We start from the raw sequence: 22624 nt of genomic DNA, 5'->3' as shown, positions 1-22624 counted from the left end.
TGAAAACTGTGTGGTACTGCCATGAAATTAATAATCTCTTTGAGCATCCCTTATAAATTCATGGAAACTAGCTGCTCAATCACAGAAGGATAGAAGGCATAGTTGATCAGTGTGTGTTGCTGCTCCTCTGACCAGGGACAACAGTAAGGCACTTAGTTTTTTTTATATTCCATACCACTGCAAATTCCTTTAAGGTATATCATGCTGTCTTCCCAAATATAGTTTGCATCACAAAGCCCTTTTTGTCTTCTGTCACGATCCAGTTTAATATTTGACCTTTAAAGTTACTAAAGTTCAGCACTGAGCCTTCAAAAGAGCACATGCCTACCAAGGTCCAGCTTGTATCAAAAGGATGATCTCACTTGTCCCCCACAGGAAAATATGCAAGTCATGCAAATGTAGCCAGGAGGATCACAGCTTGAGCTCTGACGCAGAAGATGATCGGAAAATTGGCCGCTTGTTGTCTGACTCCAAGTATTCTACGCTCACTGCCCGGGTGAAAGGTGGCGATGGTGTTCGCATCTACAAAAGGAACCGCATGATCATCACTAATCCTATTGTGTCTCGGAAAGATCCAACGTTTGACACTATAACTTATGAGTGGGCTCCACCAGGACTGACCCAGAAGCTGGTAAGGATTTGCCAGTTGAGTAATATGTTCTCCATTGAGTAACAAATTCCCTGTTGGAAACATTGCCATTAAAGTATTAAAACCTATGGTTTCTCTTGGGGTTAAAGTTCAAGCAATGGTTAGTGTATTGTGAAAACCACATAAGTGCAGAAATAACTTCAGTAGGTTCAGGCTGCAACAATTGGTGGCTTGTGGTAGGCTTGTTTCTTGTTTGGTTTTTCGGGGATGCATATGAGGGGCTAGGTTCACTTACACTAATGTTTCTCCTGGAAATGTATTTTACGAATGTAAAGTCTACCACATTAAGATAGTGAATGCCCAGTAAAATCATTACTGAATGGACAACCTATCTCTGCTGTACATCTGGTTATACTAAATCTGTGCATCCCACACGTGTTAAGTTGGAAAAACAGGCTAATGTTTCTCGGCTTTCTTCGGGATGGTCATAAGGAAGATGGCATGTTTCAGTTTGTTCCAAAGCTAAACAATTGGGATGCTAATCTTCTATGAATAGATGCCTTGGGTGCTTGCTGTGTTGGTCTGACTCTCCTGAAAATCTAAATGTAAGACCTACTGAAATTCTGGTATGCTTACATGAAGGTGGTTTAATGTGACATATTTCAAGGCTCTGGGTTTTTTTCAGAGCTGTACTTGACTCCATTTTTCAAAAAACAAGGCCACTATATTAAAGCTGTAAGGACCAGTGCAGCATCTACATCTGATGCCTTATTTGCAAATTTCCTGTATGAGTCTCATTAAAAATGAGCCATAGTCTCAACAGTAGATGTGAAATAATCTCCTTTTAAACAGCAGTTTATTTTTTCTTGACCCTTTGAGGCCATCAATAGTGTGGGCTTAATTTGAGGTGCAGTATCTCTCTTCACTAACCAGAAGCAGTCAGTGGTCATTTCCTGATATGTAAATCCTAAACTGTTCCTAAATCTCTATAGGATGAAGCATTACTTCCTCTTTAATTCTCTATTGTATAGGCCTCTGGATTAGCTTTCCTAAACTATTTCTGCACAGAGCCAAACTACAACAGCCATTGTAAAAATGGTGTTTACTTTGTGGTTTAAGCTGTAATAGCTTTGGTAGCTTGCTTTAGGTCTTAAAGTAAGTGATAGCTGGCTAATAAGAACTATGCATGGAAGTTCCATATTTTTGCCACTTACAAATATGCAGGAAGAGACAAGTTAATACCGTCCCTTAAAGGCAGACTTCAAAGTTGAGGAAGATGCTTCTTTATAGTACCAACAGAACACTAGACAGCATACAGATAAGAGAGACCAGGTCCCTGCCCTAAAGCCTACAGTTTCAGGCCCTAAGACCATAATAAACACTTGCTCAGCCTAAATTCCTCGTTTGCTTACTCATGTGAATAATCCTACTGAATGCAATGTTCTTGCTTGTGTAAAGACTAGCACTTAATACTGCTAACCCAGTCTCATGACAATAAATGATGACTTACATCTGTTTAACAGTTTGCCCCTCTAACCATTGTTGCCCTTGCCCTTCTGCAAATGACTGGAAGTGCAATCATCCCTGTCCAATTGAAATCAACTGCGTCTCCCAGAATGATCAAGCGCCAGATACTACTCTCACAGAAAAGCTTTCTCCTCCTTCCTGACTTGTCTTGAACCTCTTGGATCCAGAAGTCTTGTCAGAACAGGCTTTTTTTCATAGAATTCCAGTATCTCCTACTTCCAGCTGGCTTGGAATAGTGAGAAACTAGGCCTCTCAATTACATCGGTACTTCCAGTCTCTGGAAGCAAGTGCTGATGCATGAAAATAGGGGTAGTGAGCTACAGGAGTTATATGAGGGACAAGTTGAGGAGTTTGGCTAAGAGAGGCATCACTTATACTGGCAAATATCCTACAGAGGCTCTGCATGACCTTCTAATGTTACAGGGTAGAGCGACTGACTTAATACTTACGTTTAAAAGTTCATTGTCACTCAAAAGGAATGAGGATGGGATTGTCTGAGCACCTGTTTTAGAAATACAGGCGCAAATAAAATCTTAATCATCCATCGATTCTGTCAGCTCAAAAGTGGGTACAGAGACTAGGGTTTACAATAGACTATAGAAATTTTTGTATTCCAGACAATGGTTAAAGTACTGAATGTTTCAGGGTTCAGATTAAAAATAGGGTGAAATCCTGGCCTCATTAGGGAAGTCTACACTGGAATAAGACCCACCTCATGGCTCTGGCTGGCCCAAGTCAGCTGTCTCAGGCTTGGGCTGCAGCCTGCACTACTGCTGTGTAGAAGTTTGGGCCTGGGCTGGAGCCTGAGCTCTGAGATCCCATGAAGTGGGAGGGTCTCAGAATCTGGGGTCCAGACAGAGCCCAAACGTCTACACAGCAATAGTACAGCCCTACAGCCTGATCCTGAGTCAGCTCACCAGCCCAGCTGAAGATATTTAATTGCTGTGTGGATATACCCATTATAGCCAATGGGAGTTTCGCTATTGAGTTGAGCGAGATTTCACCCATTTCCCATTTTGTACAGCAGATTGTTTAAAACTTGCTTGTGGGAAACCAGAAACATTCAGCTTCGCTTACATATGTAGCTAGTTACAAAACTAGGTTGCTGCTGTGTCCATGCAGAGAGCATGCTATACTGTAATATTTGCCCTAAGCTATTAAGGATGCTATGTAGCCATTCTGTTCTGGTTAAGTAGCACACTCAAGATGTGTAATGTGAATTGAGATTGATAGATACATGAGGGCAAGTTGAAATACAGGACTTGGCATAAATTCAGGGCAAGTAAGAAGGGGCATAACCTAGATAGTGACTGGTCAGTCAGCATCCAGTAGTATACAGGTCATTGCTGCTTGTTAAAGTGTCTTGTGTGCTTCAGTTCTTCTAAAAAATGTTTACTCTAGCTGGTCCTTTAGTAGCTTGAAATCTTTGCACATGGGCTTTATTTTTATGGAACTGAAATGTTTTTGATACCACCATACATAAACAGAACTTCATGTATTCTGAAGTACAAAGGCCATCCATCCATAAATATCATGGTCAACCTTTAGCAAGTGTAACTATTTTAACAACTATGAAGGTATTCAATACCTGCTTTCTCTGAGAACCAACTATTGCTGAACTCTTCAGGCTTACGTGGCTAGCATGGCAAATGTTTGTAAGTGCCATCTTCCTCTTACCCCCTTCCTTCCTAAAAGGCAAAGGGAATATAAAGAGAAATATCTGGACACAGGTGCCATTGAAACAAACTTCGAGACTGAATGGCTGGACTGTAACTTAAGGAAAAATAAGTGTCATAAGTCAGTAGCTAGGAGCCCTACTGTTATCTGGTGTCCAGTTGTATTTATTTCATAAGGAAACCACTGAAATGACCCCTGTCACATCAGTACTAAAGCTGAGACATTTCTTACAGCTAAATACAGTTTCTAGAGTAGACCCATCAGCTGTTTAACTCAAAAACAAAATTAAGTTTTTTGAGTATTTGAGCCAAAAAGGGGTTCTTCACCATCTGAATGGGTAGCTTGTTTGCTTTAAAATCCAATCAGATCACACATTCTTTTCTATGCCCACTATTTGGACTTGGTATATAATGCAATTATGGGAACAAATGAAAACGTTTTAAAATATTTTGGAAGTAAGCTAACCAATAGAAGTACTTTTAGGGGAATTTGAGTGCTCAAATTGCTTTGAGCTATGTGCTCTGGTATTTAAACATCATACAACCCCCCCCCCACCACCACACACACACACACACACACACACACACACACACACACGTCTGAGGGTGTCTTTTCCTCTTCAGATTTAAGCTAGGATGATTTTTTAGGCTGCTCCAAAAATTCTCTACCCTTACTTCTAAATCCTTCTTTGGAGCATAGAAAAGTTGCAGGATTCAACAAATCAGGGAGGCATACATGGTATTTATTTCTTAACTAAACTGTCTTCCCTGTTTGGGGAAAAACAGAAAAGTTATTGTTCACTAGAATCGTGCAACTATGTAATCACATTTTTCAATTAAAAATAGAGCACTGTGTTGTAATAGGAGGCCAAGAATCCATCTTATTTGACTGTCTGGCTATTTAATCAAGCAGCTACTACTGGTGGCGTGTTTTCTTTTTTTATTATTTTTTTTAAAGAACAAATACAGCTGGAATGTTTGTTTAACCAATGTTTGTCTTTCAAAGGTCCCAGGGGAGATAGGAAGCTTGCTTAGGGATCCAGAGAACAATAATGGCAGTTCTCCAAACTAACATAAATTTTTAAGTACACTGCCCAGTTCAGATTTACCAGAAATCCAAATTTCACCATGATGAAGGCTGGCTATTGAATAGTGCTGTTTGGACTGCACAGCACTGGGGGAGGGTTATTTTCTATTCATGGAATTAAAATTATTCATTTTAGTTTAGGTCTTTACTTAACTTTTAATTCATAGCCATATTGCCCTTTATGGTTCTGAATCTACCACATGCCTATTGGTAATCATGTGTCAACCAATGCAGTGTAGTAATCCTGTTCAGAGAGGAGAACATTTGGAGAGCCTCCTAGTGGCTGGGCAAGTTGCCTGATCCTAAAGTTCAGACTAAAGAGTTGTAAACTAGATTCTTTCAGATGTGGCAGGCTAGGGTGTTCAAAGGGGAACCTTTTTTTTTTTTTTTTTCTCCCTCCTCCCCCTCCCCATGAAAGATTCTGAAACCTTTAACTTAATTTCCAGCATGATTTTGATTTATCAGACATTTTTGTTGTAAAGTCACACTTCCAGTAAACACAAATGTTCATTAACTTTGAACGTTGATAAAAGTTTTGGTTAAATTGATAAACATGACATTTTCATGAAAAATTCTGAACATTAACAATTTTTGTGAAAAGCTTGAAAAAAAGGCCTTTGGGGTCCGGAAGAACCTCTAATTAACCGGCAGTAGTGACTTTTTCCCTTCTGAATACAAAGTGGAAATCTAGGGATTTTTTCTTACTATTGTTGTCCTGAAGTGGCTGGCTCAAGAACAGAAGGAAGTTTAGTGCTTGTTTTCAATGAGCTGGCTCTGCGTAAGCAATGAAGTGGGTATCCAAAATCCCAGAGGAAAATGAAGAGAAGAGTTTGTGAACTATCTGAATAAAATAGTCAGGGAGTGAAAATGTTTTAGTCCCAAAGTATCCAAGTGAAGGTAACATAATAAAACATCTTGACTATACATAATAGTAGTAAAAGAAGAATCTCACTCTTATTACCACTGAATCCAATCTTCAGTGATAGGTTGGGCTTCTCTGACCTGTTCTTAAGTCACTTAAGCATCTCCTTCATCTGGAAGGGGGAAAGCGCCCTGTATCTGGCCTTGTCTTGAAGATGGCCAATACCTTTCTGTGGTTTAGAAAGGCTTATGAATTTTGCTGTCACTTTTCATTTTCTTTACATTACATTATTTAAAAAAAAAAATCTCACATCTGGCACTGGAATAAGATGTCTTAGATAGGTATGTTGACATTTATATTGGTCTCACGGCTCTGCTATAGGAGTACATTAGTCTTGCCAAATTCTTATTAAATTCGTTCATTAAGGTGTGCTGGTTTTTGCCTTTTGCTTTTTGTCTTTTTTGTGCTGCAGCTGAACTAGGCCAGCAGATTTTGAGCTGTCTATTCGGTTACCTTTAATATTCTTGGATAAACTGCCTTGACTCTTTTTCCACTCAATAAATGCTTATGGCAGTATATTCTCACATATTTATTTCATTTCTGTGGAAGCTATGTCTGTGACACATTTAATTGTGCTTAAAGTAGCTGCAGCGTTTCTGTAGCTTGCTTTAGATTTATGACAGATACATATGCATAAAGGTTGGGCCAGTGTTGTTTTTCCTTGTGTGGTCTTCTGTAGAAACTCGTCTTTATTAAGGATCAACATTTTTTAAAGGCGCCTCAACATGATCTTGCGTTTAGTACCCACAGCTTTTTGTAGGCCACTTTAGTGGGACTGTAAATTATCAGGAGCAAAAATCAACACTTTTAAGACCTCCATCTGTCCATTCACAAGGTAAACAGACAGTTTGTCTAAATACCATTGCTTGCAACCACATTTATTTACACTGCCAAAAATGTGGGGTGAAAACCTGGTCTTTGGGGAACTGAATGGGCATTTAACCATTGACTGATTTCTGTGGGGTCAGGATTTCTCCCATTAGTCTATGGTAAAATCACTTTTTTTCTAGTTGAGCTCTGAAATCAGATGGAAATTTCATGGTATTTCTGAAATATCTTCTTTTTACTAAAGATAGTTGAGGAGAAAATCTACATTAAGGGTTTGGGGTTTTTTTACAACTCTTATTGGCTGTTTAATGTTTGCTACTCTGTGTAAACAACTTCTCTACCCACTTAAGACACACTAAACAGTTAAGTCTTTTTCATTCCATTACTGTTCTATTTGTAAATGCTGACAAAGTAAGACGCAAATCTAATGCAGCTGAATGCTGGTCTTAAAAGTGAATGTCAGGCAGCCAACTGGCTGCCTACTAGCTCTTCACACTAAAGTAGGAAAAAAGGTCTCCAATGGGAAACTCCCTTTCCTTTAAGATCGATGCCAGAAATCATTTAAGTGTACAGAAAACATCCTCCTGCAAATGTTAATTCAGCATGGGACAAGACTTGTCATAGGACCAAAAAAGCTATGAATTCAATGACCAACTGGCTACCAAGGGAATCTTCCATCAGATGAACTTTATTCAGAGAGCTGTTTCTTAATTGCCCTCTTTCAAATTCTCTCTTCACAGTAATGAGGTATGAAGCTGTTGACCACCATCCATATATGACAAAATCAGTAGTGCAGGAATGTTGGTGGTCATCTGTTTCAAAGCTGTCAGTTCAGTAGTCACCCAACTTCTTATTGGCATATAGGTTTATCTAGAGGTGACCGGGGGGTGGGTGGGGTCATGTGCCCCTCCCCCCCCCCCCACACACACAATTTGTTGCTTGGCTTATACTGAATGTGCTCACACAGACTGAGTGTGCTCAGTAACACTGCTGAAGCTAGCTTGCCCTCACTCTGCCCCCACATCGGGAGGCATGCGTAGTCTCTGGGTTTTCCTCTTATACAATGGATAAAATGAAGGATCATCTGCCAATGTACAGCTTGGAGTAATTTGCTTGTAACATCTTTCTTAAAAACTAACCAAAACTCATTTAACATCTCGCGCACTTGCTGTGTGCAATTCTTGAGCTTTATAAGCTGTCGGTTTTGGTTATACAATGCTACAGACTCTCCTCTTGACTCTCCCAGTTGTAACGGCTGGAAGCCACCTGGCTGTTGGCAGCCGCTTCGTACAATCACTCAGCAATAGGAAGGAAGTCTCCTGACGCATACTCGGTACTGGTTGTAGCCTTTTACCTAAAATATGCCCGCAGGAGCACTTTCAACCTAGAACATTTAGGACCTACTGTACTCAAGAAGAAACCATTATTCAAAAAAAATCTAGGCATGCCAGCTTTCCGCAAGCTGAGAGAATACATGGGTTCAAAGAATTCATTTTCTTGTTAATAAGCACTGTCTTTCTAAATCTAAAAGGATTTTCTCTGCAGCTAGACACTGGCGGCAAACAGATGTAAGCCTCTTGACAGACTCCTAGCATGCTGGGGGTAGAAAACTGGCTTTTCTGGGTGGCGTGTGTTTTTGTTTGTTTGTTTGTTTGTTTGTTTTCCTCTATCCATGCTTAACAAGCCACTGGATGCTGAGTGAGAGGGGCATGGATATGCAACCTGGAATTTTGATGTCCTTCTAATTTATGCTGCCTTTAGCTAATTTTGCTAAATAAGGTCCTGATGCAACTCCCAACTAAGTCATTTGGAGTTGGATGGGACCCATAAGTGGGTAGCTGCTTTCTGCATTAGCGGAGGCTTTCAATGGTAGCCCTCATGGAGCATACTGTAGTGATCTGATGGGGCCTGGGTGAATGGGTGGCAAAGCCTGAATCGGAGAGGAATGATTTGTCATTCTGACCAAATGTGGATGGGATAAAGCTCTTCTGGCCAACAATTTTTTTCAATATCTAGGAACAGCTGAGAGCCCAAAAGCCATCCTCAATGCAAATGATATGAATAAAATTATATAGACATGGCACATATCAACCCTGATGCCCTCCGCCCCTCCATTTTAGAAGGGGAAAATTGACTGACTTTAATACAATACACACTACTCTAGCTGGCTTAATATTAAATACTGATGTGGTTATGCACAAAGGTGTATCGACTGGTCTGTTCCCTTCTAGTTGCTTAGACATAATTGAGCTGATCACACACTTCAAACTTCTTCTAATAGCTCATCTGAAGCTAAAAATTAAGGGACAACTCTCTACTTGAGTGGATTTTTTTAAAATTACCAGATATGCTTGTATTAGGCAAACAGCTTTTTGAAAAAATCTCTCATGGCAACCAAAGACATTGATTAGAATGATTTGTTTATGTAGCCTAGACCTTTTTTTTTTTTTTTTTTTTTTTAAATGCTAGGAAGGGGCTTCTGAAGGAAGTCTATTAAAATAGAAGATGTGTAGACTCAGATAATTACACAGGCTTACCCAGACCTATTAGAGTTGGACAGGCTATTTAGATGACTGTGTGAGCCAGGTATATTGGGATGGGCACAAGAATGTGGCCTAAAGGCTAGGCCACCAGACTGCTACACAGAAAACCTGTGTTCAAGTTCGAGCACTGCAACTGGCTAGCCTGGTGACCTTGGGTAACTTGGCATTTTACAAATGGGGATCATGACAATTTTGTAAAGTGCTTTGACTCCTATAGATGAAACACGTTCTATAAGAGCTAGATATAATACTATATATGTTATAAGATCGTATTTCCACTCCTGGTCACACTGAGGATATGTGAGTTGAGATTAAAATATCAGGTTGGCTGATCTCTCTAGGTCAGGGGTCGGCAACCTACGGCACGTGTGCCAAACATGGCACGCGATCCAATTTTGAGTAGCACCAGCTCCCTGCCGCGGTCCCGGCCCCCAGCCCCACCGCTCTCCCCTGCGGGGGCAGGAGGCAGAAGCTTGGTTCTGCAGCAGCCAAGCTTCCCCCTCCCCCTCTTCTTCCCCCAGCGTGGTGCTTTCCTGCCCCTCCTCCTCTCCGTCCCTGCGCCAATCAGCTGATAGCCCTAGGGAGGGGGAAGAGTGGCAGCGTGCACACAGCTCCGTAGAGGACACAGAGAGGGGTAGGGTCGGAGCCTGGGGGAAGGGGGTAGAACAGGGCATATCCCTTCCAGCCCCCTGCCGTGAGCTGCTCAGGGCAGGGGGCTGGGGGCACCCCCATGAGCTGAGCACCCCAGCCTTCTGCCCTGCACCCCCACACCCTCCAGCCCTCTGCCCTGAACCCCCCCACACACACTCAGCCTTCTGCCCTGCACCCCCCATGTCCCCCAGCCCTCTGCCCTGAACTCCCCACCCAACACACACCCGGCCTTCTGCCCTGCACCCCCCAGCCCTCTGACCTGACCCTTGAACCCCCCCACACCCAGCCTTCTGCCCTGCACACCCACACACCCCCAGCCTTCTGTCATCCCTGAACCCCCCCACACACACCCCAGCCTTCTGCACTGAACCCCCTCCCCCAGCCCTCTGCCCTGACCCCTGAAACACCCCCCCCCAGGTCTGGGGTCCCGGCCATAGGCCCTGCTCAGCCTGCTGCCGGCCTAGGTGAACAGAACCTCAGGCTGGCAGCGAGCTGAGCAGGCTGGTGGCGTAAGATCAGCATTTTAATTTAATTTTAAATTATGCTTCTTAAACATTTTGAAAACCTTGTTTACTTTACATACAGTAGTTTAGTTATATAATATAGACGTATAGAAACAGACCTTCTAAAAATGTTAAAATGTATTACTGGCACGCGAAACCTTAAATCAGAGTGAATAAATGAAGACTCGGCACACCACTTCTGAAAGGTTGCCGACCCCTGCTCTAGGTATTTATAGAGCTGGTTGGAAAAACAGGAAGGGTGGGGGGGGGGGGGAAATCAAACGTTTGACACTTTCCTGTCTCATCCAAATTTTATTTGAAATTTGAAAAATTTTGACCAGCTCTGCCTTCGAAACCTCAAAAGTTCAGCCTACATTTTATTTTCATCTGAACATGTTCATCCATCTCAACTCTAAAATTATTAAGTATACACACAGAGCTAGTACTTCTATGTAGGAACCTTTTTAAGAATATTGATTTCTTCCTTCTCCCTGCATCAGGCTATACAGTACATGGAACTGATTCCAAAGGATATGCAACCAGTTGCCGGCACGGAAGGGGCATCCTATCGTCGTAGGCAGTTAATGAGGCAGCTCCCCATTTATGACCAGGACTCTTCCCACTGCCATGGCCTTGCTGAAAGTGAGATAAAGCTTATGGAAGATTTTGTAAAGAAATATAAAAGTGATGCTCTGGGAGTTGGTGAAGTTGCACTTCCTGGCCAAGGTGGCAGTGCCAAGGAGGAAGGGAAGCAGCATGACAAAAATGCAGCTGCAAGTAAACTGCCCATTTCAACCAACGGAGCCCTGAGTGATGCACCAACGGGAGTGGAGTATGTAAGTGTCTTTTTACTTCTATGAAGTTCTTCTGGATGCTGACGTTACTGCATGCTGATGAGTTCCTATTGCCCAAACAACTTTCAAAAGCACTCAGTGTTGGCCCAACCCTGCTCTCATTGAAAGTAGTGTTCGGAAATGCTATTTCACTAGGAGGGTGGTGAAGCACTGGAATGGGTTACCTAGAGAGGTGGTGGAATCTCCATCCTTAGAGGTTTTTAAGGCCCGGCTTGACAAAGCCCTGACTGGGATGATTTAGTTGGTGTTGGTACTGCTTTGATCAGAGTATTGGACTAGATGACCTCCTGAGGTCTCTTCCAAACCTAATATTCTATGATTCTGAGTGTTCACCCAACATTGATCATGTCTTAAAAGCTGAGTACCTACATTTAATCATATGGAAAAAAGCAGCCTTGTTTTCATTACCTGCAGCTCCTATTGACTTCAGTGAGAGTTATGGGGTTCTCAGCCCCTTTAAAAATCAGGCACAAGCTGTCTCAAGTTGGGCATGAGAAAATGAGGGACACGCACAGTTGGCGGCTTTACTTTACTACACCTATAAATTGCTGAATAATTCAATTGGGTCTTCAACCCAAATAAAAGTAAAAATAACATAAATAATAGCAGGCAGCATTATATTTGAACATAATGCTTTGAACACGTAACGGTGGAGGTGCTCTGCACTGAAGTTACATGAGCAGTTATTTTTAGATATTTCACAGGTTTATGATTTAATATATCTGGAATCCATCATCCATAGATGTGCACAGCTGGGATTGAAAAATGCATTTCCGAAAGTATCCAGATTCTTTACCAGTCTTTTGTGCTCGGAGAATATAAATCTAATGTAACGTAAGGTTTAAAAGGGGTCTTAGGTGGTCAGCGTGATCATTCCAAGAAATGCCTGTCATAAAATGTATTCATTGAGCTGGAAACCTGTTTCATGCTGAAACTTGCCAAGATAACTTCAATGATTGATTTTAAAGCTGAAAAACTAAGGTGTGAATTTTTAAGGCAATATTTTCTTGTAATTATTATACTGCGATTGTAGCATCTCAAGTGCAGTCACTTTTCATTCCCTATCAAGTAAAGACAATTTAACTTTCTCTTTGTCCATGTCCACTAGTCTTCAGAGTCTGGAATACACCTAAAGCTGGGTGAAGAATCACAAACTAAAAAATTTAGTATCTGAAAAAGGAAGACTTCCATTAAACTCATTTATAAAAGCCATCTTGGCACAAAGAGCTTATTTAGACTGGAAGTTTGTCCTTCCAAGCAAATACATAACTGTGGTATTATTCTTTCAAGAACTTGAAGCTTTATTTTTGTTCAGGCACCAGCTGAAAACTGAAATTGTTTCAAAAATAGCACCAATGTCTCTCTTGTAATTAAGGTATCACATAGCTGAACTTTGAGGCACCGCTGTAAAATTCCACAGCCGGCTTTGCCATACCAAAGAGTAACTGCACATTTCCCAGTCTAACAAGGGCACCCATTTTAGTATGATTTGATGCAGTAATTAACACAGCTGAACTGGCCTGAGTGGATAGGATCTCAAAAGCTGCATGTGTTAATGTCCTAAATTATACTAGCTTTCCTAGAACTGCACAGGAATGAATCCTGAAAAAGTCCTTCTCTTACAGAAAAACAGACAACGGGGGTCTGATTCTCTAGCTTTCTGTAATCACTGCTGTGAAAACTGGTAGAATTTTTTACACCCACTTCATACAAGTGTAAATGGGCAAGAAAAGTAGAATTAGGCCAGACAGAGATCAGGGCTGGCTCAGCCAATACTGAGATTCCTGCAACGCCAATGCTAATGTGACTATTACTCTTCATTCTCCAGTGCCACATGATGTGCTAAACAAGCTGCTCCGTGACACGAGCTATGTGGTGACATTAACTTGCGTCCTGGTCCTCTCTCACTGCCTTTGTTGGAGCATATCATAGATTCCTCCCTCTTCCTGTCCACACCAACTCACATTTCTCCTTACTCTCAACGCAGAAACATGCACACCCAGTACTGGGCGCACACTGTATTTTTCTTGCCTCTAAAAGTAGCATGGATGAGGGAAGGAGGCTGTGGACTATGGCCATAATTCTGCACTTTGATTCAATGGCTTTATACTAGTAAGCTTCTCATACTCCAGTGACATTACACCTGTAAAAGAGCTAAGAGTTGGGCCTTGAAACTTGGGAATTGCAGTTTGGGGGCAAGGCAAGCCTGTGACTTTGCAGGTGGTTGGGGGTCCCAAATTTGTTTGAAATTGCTTGGAGGACAAATCTTTGTCTTTGTGCCAGGCTCCCATTCAGTCACGAATAATTCCCTGATTCTTCTTAAAGACTAAGAAGGGATGGCAGCTATGCACCGGGCTGCAATTCAAATCCTGTCCCATTTGTCCAGGCTAAGATGCATCTTTGTATTTTATTCCTTGAAGAGCCAGGCCAAGAGTGCAGCAAATGGTATTCTAATACAGCATTTACCTTTCAATTAGTGAGTAGCCAAAACAATAGGGGAGATCTGAACAAAATATAGAAAAAGCTGACTGAGAATGAATTAAAAGTTGCTTTAATGCAGGCAGAGAATGAAGTAAAAGGGATGTAAAGATACTAGCAATGCTAAAACTTAGAGCAAACTTTTATTTGTCATTTAGACCGTTATCGCTCTAGAGCCAAGTATTGCTGTTATCTAATGCCACCATCTTCTGTGCATCTCCCAAAATCATAAAGTGTAAGCCTAAATATTGCAACATCTTCACTGCATAGACTGACTTCTTTTTGTCTGTGGGATCTCTCGTTTCTCCCCTCCCTACCACTGCTTCTGCTAGGAGGTTTCAATCAAATCTGTTAAGCAATCTCCATGCCATCTGAAGCTGGCCTCAGAGAAGGGGGAATGTTTCATCTGTGGTCTTGGGAATTACCAGGACAGTAAGCTATACTTGCCAGTTTCCTGACACCCAAGATAATAGGTAGAGGATAGTGAGGTCACAGAGTTTCCAGTCATTGAAGATATGAAAGTCAAGGTTGAGGGAGGAGGCCAGTCTTGGGATCTACCAGGGTTACAAAATGTGAAATGGTAGGGTGTACTGTTCGGGGTTTTTCTTGAAATTCACTTCAGCAGCATTTTGCTTGTTTTCTGTACAGATGGTACAGACTCAGGTGTATCCAAAGGAAAGGTTTGCATGAATCCCAGCAGCCGATTTTTCACCGGGGCCTAATTCAAACTGACTTTGCTGTCAAGGAGATCAGATTGAAGTACAGAACTAAAACCTTGTGCAGGATGCTCACAGCTTTGCATTGTGACAACAGTAACTGCGTGGGACCATTCCAGTTCATTTATCTGTGCAGTATTTGGTCTCCCCTTGACAAACTCCTTCATATTAACTGCACGTATCAATTGGCGAATACCTCCCTAATACCAATCTTGAAAGTGCTGTTGCACACTCAGGCAGCTGTTTCCTGTTGGAATCAAAGTGTATAAAGCAAAACTTATTGGATCAGTGTAATTCTCCCCCTAAGAAAGGGAGCTGATCTCAACCACTGTGGCTGTACTTTTTTCTGCTATGGGGAGGAGTTCCGTAGCTATACCAGTACTGTGCTCCTACTCAATATCTCCTGTGAGACAAACTAGTTTTCTGTCAGGCAGAAAACAGACTATTTCTGACCCACCCAGTCTCAATAAATGTTCCAGTATTGCAGCCAGCATGTTGGAATCAAACAAACCAAACAGCTAAGCAGTCAATCAAAATTAGCCACAGTTCCAAATAGTTTGAGGCCAGCAGCAGTCTAATAACTATTCAGTGGTAGCACAGACATATTGAAAGAAAAAAGTAGCTTCAACTGTGGAAACTTCAGTTGTAAAAGAGCTTTGAGAATGACTGGCTCTTTTGAGAGGTCAAGTTCTGAAACAATTCAATATGGAGGAAGAGGGTAGCATTCAGTTACTACAGGTGGTAGTCAGCAAATGAAGAATTCACTCATCCCCAGAGAAATGGAGCTCTAAGATGAGTGCCTTATTATGATCCTACTAAAATGTGCAAAAGAGTTCCATCTACCACAAGGAAGAATAAGTGGAAATATTACTGTTTGATGCTTAGTGAAGACTGAATAATTGCCATAAGAGGGAACAGAGAAACAAGTTCTGAGTGTTTTTATTGGCAAGAAACATGAGCTTGAACCCAGAGAGGTTTTTTTGCTTGTTAATGCTGTGGTTTAATAGTTAGATCTCCCAAAATCAGCAGAGTTGGGATGGGTCAGTTCTTGGAGATCTCCTTTATGAGGTAGCACGCAAGCTCCAAGTTGCTGCTGAATATGATGGTGAATTCACTCGATGGCCCTCTCTCCCTGAGCCAGGCCAGAACCAGTGCCCCTAGACTGATATAGAGGGTTACAGTGAAGTTTCCAGTGTTCAGATGGTATGTAAAACCCATTCATTTAAAGAATCCATCATACTTTTTGCAAGGACAGAGATGCTAAGTCTGATGTTCTGGCCAAAATCCAAGTTAAATGATGATTCTCCCTGGCACTTCCAAGTGCAGAAGTTATGCTTCACTTTCCCTTTATAAAAAATGTGGCTGATGCAAAATATCTGTTTGCCATTCTGGAGATGGATGAGTGAGCCCTTCTAATGTTTGTGTGAATATTTATTAGTGTTTTGGAACCCTTCAGGGTGAAAGGAATTGTAGAAATTTGACTGACATCCTTCCATTCCTGTATAAAAATTGCATGGGATGCCAAGTCAGGTCATATCTGTTCAGTTGTGTGGCCTTGCATGTCCAACATTCTGCTGTCCTCACTGGCTAAGATGGAGCAGAGCAGGATATTTGAACTCTGCAACACCATAGTCATGTTCCCAGCAGTGCTGCCCACACAGACTTCCCCCAGGGTGTCTTAAAGCTGCAAAGGGGCAGTTACCATCATTCAGATCCACAGAACAGTAATTGGTATGTTTAGCAGCCGTGTTATTCTGAATCTATTTCCCCATGTTAAGTATCCTCACACCTTTTTGTCAACTGTCTTAAATGGGCCATCTTGATTATCACTACAAAAGTTTTTTTTTTTTCTCCTGCTGATAATAGCTCATCTTAATTAATTAGCCTCTTAGAGTTGGTATGGCAACTTCCACCTTTTCATGGTGGGGGTGTGTGTGTGTGTGTGTGTGTGTGTGTGTGTGTGTGTGTGTGTGTGTATATATCCTTACTATATGTTCCAGTCTATGCATCCGATGAAGTGGACTGTAGCTCACGAAAGCTTATGCTCAAATTTGTTAGTCTCTAAGGTGCCACAAGTACTTCTGTTCTTTTTGAGTAATTGTTGTGTTGCACTGCAGCAGAACGTACTGGGGTTTGGATGTGTTTTGCTTTGAGATTCTTGTTAGAGCATGAAACTGGAGTAAATCTATGTAAACTGAACCTGGGTAGGGATAAGGTTTGTACAAACCCTTGGAGGAAAAACATTTGCAGGGCTCTGCTTTTGTTACAACATCATCACCACCACCTTTTCTATATGACTGCATGAGGAAGCATTAACAATGAAATGTGACACTTCAGAATTCTGTCAAAAGAACTGAAGCCTGGAATGGTTCACTCCTTAATCTGTATGTTGGGAATAAACAATGTTCCTCCTATTCCTTAAGAATGTTCATTTTGTCAAGGATGATCAACCACTGTTTCAACAAAGGGCACATATTAACCCCTGGGTACATAGGGTAGGTGTGCTTGTAGTGGAGGGGTGAAGGAACTAGTCTGGAATCTATCTGCATTGCTATTCAGATATAAGCACTTTCTCACAACTATAACCAAGGAAGGAGGCAGCAGCATGATGTTGCAAGCTTACATGCCACATGCTGGAAATGTTTGATTCTGAAAAAAACATATGGAAGAAAACGTTAGTACAGCAGAGTGCTCTGCTATAAAAGGGAGGGATGAAGACAATGCTGGGCAATCAAGGGATGTGCTCATCTCAAAATAGTCTTTTCAATACTTGAGACTTGATTAAATCTGGTGGGTTCCTTTCTGTCGGGAATGAAGTGGGAGACATGAGATGAATATCCAGAGAAGAGATGGCTATTACTCCAACTTTCCACTTGGTTGGGTGGTGGAATTCTTAGCAAGGCACTCTGAGGAACACCCTCCCCCCCCCCCCCCCCTTTTCAGATTATGTGCCCGCGTTTAGATTATCTAGATCTTTGGAAGTAAAGTCAAATGTTAAACCACTTAATATTTTTTTGTTTACATTATATAATTGCAGTCTACAAGGCTGCCTCTCTGAACCTGGAACATGATCAAACCACATGAGTCCTGCCCCTCTGCCCACACCCCTTCTCCAACCACAGGACTCTCTGATTGTCAGAGCTCCCAGCAACTGTCACTCTATACACAATGTTGGGAAAAACTTTCTGTCTTCTGGTGCCCCACAGCTAGAGACACACACAAACTAAATGACTGTTTGCTGTAAACATGAGTTGGAGTCTTGAATTTTAATTCCTAACTTCTGATCCTCCACAACTCTTGCCACACTAAACTCTGTGAAATAGTTAGTGGGAGAGTTTCTTAGTGAAACAATTAATCAGGCAGAGTAATTTAAATCACAACATGTGTGAGACAAGTTGCTTAAGCAGTACATCTTGTTTTGATGAAACTTTAACCAGTGCTTCAAAGACTGCTGGTAGAAAATTGCCTTACAGCCAAAGGCTGTGCTGGATGAAATTCCAGCTGCCACTTAAAGCACTTCGTTTGATGACTGAAAAACTAAAATGCTGATCAAGTGCAGACTCAGCAGCTACGAGGCAGACTCTGTCCATCCAAAATTGTAAAATGGGAACATAAAGGGCAACCTGTCAGCCACAATAAAGTCTGTTTTTTGGCTGTAGAGAAGAGGGGGGTTTTTTTGGTTTTTTTTTTTTTTTTTTTTTTTTTTAAATGTGTTTTTAAAATGATTGCAGGATTTCCCATTGTGGACTATAAAATAAATAAATCCAACCGATCCTAATTGTAGTATGAGCTCACAGATCTCCCCAAGTACCTGCAGGTAGCTTTCACTTCCCATCCTTTTGTGGACCTGTGGCGTCTAATTCTCTTACCTTGGTGTAAATGAAGGGTAACACCACTGACGTCCATGAAGCTACACCTGTTTTAAACCAGTGTATGTGAAAGGAGAACCAGGCTCTTAATCTCTCAACATCTGCACAAAATTACACCTGTTAAGACATGCTGAATTTTTTGTTCTGAGTTACAGGATGTCATGTAAATGTAAAATCAAAACTGGTCAACTCTGTAGATGACCTGCAGATTGGGGGAGTGGTAAATAATTAAGAGGCCAAGTCACTGATAAAGAGCAATCCAGATTGTGCTTGTGCCCAGTTTACCAATCTGTTTCACTAGGGCCAAGTTTTAGGTCAGGCCCTTAAGAACAAAGACTGTAGGCTGCATTTAACTCAAATTTATCAAAGAGAAGATTAAGGAGTGACTTGATCAGTCCATAAGTACCTACACAAGGAACAGAAATTTGATAATAGAGGGCTCTTCAATCTAGCAGACAAAGATATAACACTACCCCATGGCTAGAAGCTGAAGTTAGACTAATTCACCCTGGAAACAAGGTGCAAATCTTTAACAGTGAGAATAACTTTATTATTGGAACAACTTATCAAGAACTGTGGCGGATTCTCCATCACTGGAAAGCTTTAAATAAAGATTGCATATCTTTGTAGAAGACCTGCTGTAGTTCAATCAGGAATTAATTCAGGCAAGTCCTATGGCCCAGCTATGTGGATGTCAGACTAGATTATTACAATATCTTGCAGCCTGTGAAACAATGTTAAAAATCTGATTAATTTTTCTCATCAGAAGGTTACAGGGCCAGATCTTTAGTTGATGGGAAATTCGTGTAGCTCCATTGACTTCAGCTGGGGTAAGTTGACACAACTCCTCTGAATCACTGGCCCTCAGTTCTCATCCTGGGGTAGCAAGTCTTTAATGCTTTTCATTGGACAACTTTGCAGCATTGCCTGCATGGCTCCTTGAGACTGGTTTCTACTTTTTACTTCTTGGTCATTTCCTCCAAAGAAAAATATTACCGCAACTGGCTCCTTTCCTCAGCTCTTCCAACTATTCTTGCTGAGAGTAAGGGGCGGGGGGAAACAACTTAAGCCTAAATTATGCAGCTAAACCAATACCTAAATTGGACATTTTTTATACAAGAATTCATACGTGTTCTGCTGTTAGGCCACTGATGGTTTAAAAACAAGAGATCTTAATCCTCCTACTGCCGGACATAAGCTGATTATCAGGCTGAGCCTGAGACCGGAAAGTGTTCCCCTCTTGGTATATTATTGAACAATTAGCAGCATTCCTGTCTAATTACTGCTTCCCCTGGAATATCTAAAAGTCCTCCGTGTTGGAGACAAGATGGACTATTTTAGGCTAGATGGATTATTGTACTAGTCCACCATGGCAGTTATCAGTCAGTACTTACCAACTGTATAAGTAAGAATATAAGATTTAAAAAAAGCCATAAATCAGGAATTCCTTTTAAAAAAGCCACTAAAATATGCAAAATTCTTAATCATGAATATGCCTTGTATTTACAGCAGGTTTGATTGCCATATGAATTGCAGAAAGTATTCTTGTCCAGCAGAGGTATGAACTACCTGGGTAGTCCTCCTCTCTTTCCCCCCCCACACAGTCAATAATCTATTCTCTATTTTAGTGCTGCGAGAACTGCAAACAGGTGGTGCCTACGGACTGCCCTGTGGTGTACGTGGATAGAGCGGGCTACAATCGTCAGTGGCACCCAGGCTGTTTTGTATGCTACAAGTGTTCTGAACCTCTGGTTGACCTGATCTACTTCTGGAAGAACGGTGCGGTTTGGTGTGGGCGCCATTACTGTGAGAGTATAAGGCCACGCTGTGCAGCTTGTGATGAGGTAGGGCTGATTCCCTGCTGCAATTCTGCTACCCCTAGGAAGACAGGCTTTCTCGGACCTTGTGCAAAGAGACCTGTGCGGCCTCCTACTCTTCTATGTTCCTCCATCTCTGTATACCCAGGAAACTCTCTTCTAGCTGCATCCTGCTTATTTGTGGGGTTTCCTTCCTCCCATGCATGCTTTGTGTGTCTGTGTGTTGCAGGGGGAGGTGTTTGCACACACATGCACCCCTGTTTGAGGTTCTGTGGACCTGGTGATCTTCCTACACGAATCAAGAGGCTCAAATACCATATGTGGAAGGTAGTTAGAGAATTTGTTCTCTGATGCTTCCCACTGGCTCTAGAAATGTCAAGGACAAGAAATCTGGCTGGTGAGTTGGATGTGCAGTATAGGGCTACTAGAAGAGCAAGGTCTCCATGCAGTTAGATAGCAAAGGGTTATGAATTGGAATGGGCTTCATATGCTGTTCCTTTCATTGAAACAGGCACTTGTGGTTTAAATACCTTTTAATTTTTCAGGGGGTCTGAAGAGCCAGTATTTGAATCAGGATTAGAGTTAAGATGAGGTTCATGGTATAGGGCTGGGTTTCAGGTATGGAGTCGACAGTGCAGAAAATGTTGATCTGGTTGTGTTATATTTCTTGCCAACAAAGGCATAATCTTGCAAGTTTCCATCATCTCATGCCAAAATCTCCTCACAAGGGCAACCATTCTTGTGAGATTTTGCTCATGTTAAAAAGAGCTAATATTTCTCCTCTGGCTTTTGGATCTGGCCTAGAAGCAAAATCACTGGATAGACTCAAACTCTGATCCAGAGATTTAATCTCCAATTTGAAGTGGTTCAGGTCTGAGATCCTAGTTTGGGGCTATTTAATTATTAAGAAGCTTTGTCAAAAAAAGTCAACTGCTGTTGTCTCTATTGAATGTGGTCTTTCTTAAAAGGTCCTGGATAATGGTCTCATTGAAATGTAATCCAGTATCTTGAAGGTAGACTATGTAATTGTGTTCTTATGGGACCCTATATCTATTATGGGCTTGTCTACACTTACCGGAGGATCAGCACTGTGGCGATGGATGAATCGGCAGTCGATTTAGCGGGTTTAGTGAAGACCTGCTAAATCGACCACTGATTGCTCTCCTGTCGACTCCTGTATTCCACCGGATTGAGAACAGTAAGGGGAGTCGACGGGAGAGCGTCTCCCATCGACATTGCATAGTGTGGACCCCGCGGTAAGTAGATCTAAGCTACATCAACTTGAGTTACGCTATTAACGTAACTCAAATTTGCATAGCTTAGATCGACTTTCATGCATAGCATAGACAAGGCCTATCTCATGAAGAGATACAAATGGTAAGATGCTTTTAGAGAGCGGCTCTGATACAAGTTGCACAAATTTTCTACAAACAGTTTAAAAGATGTTGAAGTATTGGCATTAAAGAACTGCAGTATTGCAGTGGGAAAGTCCTGCCTCAATGCAGGGTAGAGAGCTGACATTGCTCCCTATTAGGAATAATAAATGGGGGTAATCAGCTCATTTTGTGATCATCCTACTATTTTGGGGTGGGGTAACGTCATTTTACTCAGTGTAGATACACTGGATTTACATTAGTGTAGCAGAGCTGAATTTTCCCCTTTTATTTGCATTTAAAAATCTGTGGGATTTTTTTTCCGAAGCGACATGTAAATGGTCTGTGGCTTTGGTTTCACCATCAAGAATGATCCCATGCTCTTTGTTTATGAGTTCTCCTAAGAACAGCTTCCATATCTAATAGAGACCAGTAAATGTGCTCATTTGTTTGTTTTTGTGCTCCAACTTGACAAACTCCCTTTGCTCACCTAATGAAGGGTGATGGTTGGTGTGCATGAGGAAAAACTACGGCAATAAACAGATGTATTTGTTTACGTCCACAGATAATATTCTCAGCGGATTACCAGCAAGCTGAAGGGCTGACCTGGCACAAGAAACACTTTACCTGCCTGGTGTGTGAGACCCTGCTGACTGGCAAATCCTTCAGCCTGGATAAAGCCAAGCTTCTATGTACAACTTGCAGTAAAACCAAACATCCGTAAACACCCAATAGCTTGAGAATCCAAAGTCTGCTCTCATAGATCCAAGTTAGAATTGGTGTAAATTGACAAATATGTGGAAAGGGTTGGAGGGGGAAAATCACTTTGTTTCGCTCAAACTAGAGTCTGGCGGTTCACTGCCAGGCAACTAGAAACCAACTCCCCCCACCTTAAACCCTTAAATTGAAGGAAAATAACCCTTTGGGGAGGAAACAAAAAGGAAATTCACATGCTAGGGGACAAGAAGGAGATCTCTGGTCTCTTACTGGGAAAGAATTGCACTAACGCACTGGCATAAGTCGTTTCTGGGAGATCAAATCCACTAGACTAAACCTTGTGATTAGCATGTGACTAATCTGAACCCAAGAAATCCAGAAACATGCAGACTTTTGGTTCAACTGTAAGATCTTGCTGCATCCTTTTTATAATGACACATTTCAAAAGCCCTTTTCTGGCATACTAAACCTATG

The 22624-nt window shown here is 41.7% G+C and overlaps 1 protein-coding gene across 1 annotated transcript in view; it reads left to right on the top strand.

Moving 5' to 3' along the window:
- The window catches only part of LMCD1 (LIM and cysteine rich domains 1), a 29764-nt gene extending 7607 nt beyond the window's left edge, over window positions 1–22157 (top strand). The window contains exons 3-6 of the mRNA XM_065408396.1: window positions 376–631; window positions 10827–11162; window positions 19872–20087; window positions 21999–22157. Coding sequence (XP_065264468.1) covers window positions 376–631; window positions 10827–11162; window positions 19872–20087; window positions 21999–22157 — 967 coding nt within the window. The remainder of the gene's footprint in view (window positions 1–375; window positions 632–10826; window positions 11163–19871; window positions 20088–21998) is intronic.
- Window positions 22158–22624: the final 467 nt, after the last annotated feature.

Source organism: Emys orbicularis, chromosome 7 (genome assembly GCF_028017835.1).
Source record: "Emys orbicularis isolate rEmyOrb1 chromosome 7, rEmyOrb1.hap1, whole genome shotgun sequence".
NCBI classification, from domain to species: domain Eukaryota; kingdom Metazoa; phylum Chordata; order Testudines; family Emydidae; genus Emys; species Emys orbicularis.
Note: the sequence above shows the minus strand (reverse complement) of the source record. Positions and strands in the feature narration are given on the sequence as shown.